General features: G+C 49.9%; 1 protein-coding gene across 1 annotated transcript; it reads right to left on the reverse strand.

Moving 5' to 3' along the window:
• Window positions 1-288: 288 nt before the first annotated feature.
• On the reverse strand, window positions 289-1,233 carry LOC119943200 (olfactory receptor 56A3-like). Its single transcript, XM_038763993.1, has one exon. It carries the CDS (start codon window positions 1,231-1,233, stop codon window positions 289-291), a length of 945 nt encoding a protein of 314 aa, XP_038619921.1.
• Window positions 1,234-2,143: the final 910 nt, after the last annotated feature.

Raw genomic sequence — 2,143 nt, forward strand, 5'->3', positions numbered from 1 at the left:
CAAAGACACACTGCAGCTGCTTTACTCTAACCCCTGGGTTATGGTAGTTTGCAAGACCTGGATGATCTGACTTGATTACACAAACCAATCCTTGAATTACAGGGACACTATCACTTCCCTACTAGTAAACATGGTGGTAGGAGTGGGGCTCAGTTGCAAAGATAATCAGGATGGTCTGGACCTGATTCTGTTATCCTGACCTCCCACACAACCTGTTTGGGTTATTGTATTTGGTCTGAGGAAGCTGTTCCCTGGTCCCAGGGCCCCCCAGTCCTAGCCATTCCACCCTCAGCCCCTCGCTTTCCTCAAGATCCTATGGATCCCCTCCTTGATCTCCTTAGTTCGCACCCCATAGACGATGGGGTTCAGGGCAGCAGGGATGACGTTGTGCAGGACATTGAGGAGGACGGGGATGTTGGCATGGACTCTCTTCTTGACCACATTGGTGAGGACCAGGACTAGCAGGATGGTACTGAAGAAGAGGATGAGGATGAGATGGGACCCGCAGGTGCTCAGGGCCTTGGCCGCTGCCCCCTCAGCCTTCAGACGCAGCACGGCACGCAGGATGAAGGTGTAGGAGAGGGTGATGAGGACCAGGTCTGAGCCCAGCAGGGTCCAGCCTGCTATGAGCTGGTACAACCGGGCGAGGGTGATATCACTACAAGAGAGCCTGGACACGTGCAAGTTGGCACAAAGGCAGTGCTCAATGACATTTGTTCGACAGTAGTGTAGCCTGGAGGAGAGGATGGGGATTGGGAAACTGACGAGGGTGCTGCGAGCCATGGTGAAGACGGCCGCCTTAGCCACAAATCGGTCAGTGACGGTGGACGGGTACTGCAGTGGGTGGCAGATGGCCACATAACGGTCATAGGCCATGACCATGAAGGTGCAGGACTCCATGGCCAGGAAGTTGTTCATGATGAACATCTGCAAAAAGCAGCCTGCAAAGCTGATGGACTGCCAGCCCAACCAGAAGATGGCCAAGACCCTGGGGATGACGGTGAGACACAGCACGAGGTCCAGGATGGAGAGGATGCTGAGGAGATAGTACATGGGCTGGTGCAGAGACTCCTCCAGCCAGATGGTCAGCAGGAGCAAAGCGTTGGCCCCCAGGGCCACGATCAAGAGCAGGGCCAGGACCATGGAGAGCCCAAGGTGATGGCTCCCGCCCTCGAAAAAACAATTCAGGAGGAAGTCGGAGATTGTGGTGGAGGAGCTGTTTGTAGGAGGCATGTAGTATTTTAGCTGCAAAGGTTACTTCCTTGCCAATCAAGATGGGTCCTGTTGGAAGTTAGAGGCCTGTCCCCTAATAATAATAATAATGATGATGATATTTGTTAAGCACTTACTATGTGTCAAGAACTGTTCTAAGCGCTGGGGTGGATACAAGCTAATCAGGTTGGACACAGTCCCTGGCCCACAGGGGGTTCACAATCTTAATCCCCATTTTACACATGAGGTAATAGAGGCCCAGAGAAGTAAACTGGCTGTGGAAAGGGAAAGTGTAAGTTCATTGTTGAATTGTACTCTCCCAACCCCTTAGTACAGTGCTCTGCACACAGTAAGCACTCAGTAAATACAATTGAATGAATGAGTATCTGGGAGGTGCTGGAAGGTCTTCCTTAAAGGTAGGTTGGTAGTTCCAGGAATGATGATCAGATGGGAATTCTAGAATCTCTTTCTCTACAGGTTTTTAAAGCTTTATCTGATTCCCTATCTGTCTAGGATGGGTGACTCTAGTACTATTGAAGGAAGAGAATGGACTAAAAGACCTCTTACATGAAAGCAGTACACCTAGTGGATAGAGCACAGGTCTGGGGATCAGGCGACCTCAGTTCTAATCCTGGCTCAGCCATTTGCCTGTTTTGTGACCTTGTGCAAGTCATTTAACTGCTATGTGCCTCAGTTTTCTCGTGTATGAAATAAGGATAAAATATCTGTTCTCCCTCCTGCTTAGACTGCAAGCCCCACATGGGACAGGGACCACATCTGACCTGGTTATCTTGTACCTAACTCAGCACTTATTAGTGCTTGACCCATAGTGAGCATTTAACAAATAGCCCTATTTTCTCTTAGTAATCCTCCTACTTCTCTGATGACTAATTTCTATTCTTCTTCCCCTGCTGATCCCCCAGCTATGGAT

Source organism: Tachyglossus aculeatus, chromosome 2 (genome assembly GCF_015852505.1).
Source record: "Tachyglossus aculeatus isolate mTacAcu1 chromosome 2, mTacAcu1.pri, whole genome shotgun sequence".
Taxonomy (NCBI): Eukaryota; Metazoa; Chordata; class Mammalia; order Monotremata; family Tachyglossidae; genus Tachyglossus; species Tachyglossus aculeatus.

Excerpts from the sequence above, each read along its gene's own strand:
- LOC119943200 (XM_038763993.1), bottom strand. The coding sequence starts at position 1,233 with ATGCCTCCTACAAACAGCTCCTCCACCACAATCTCCGACTTCCTCCTG.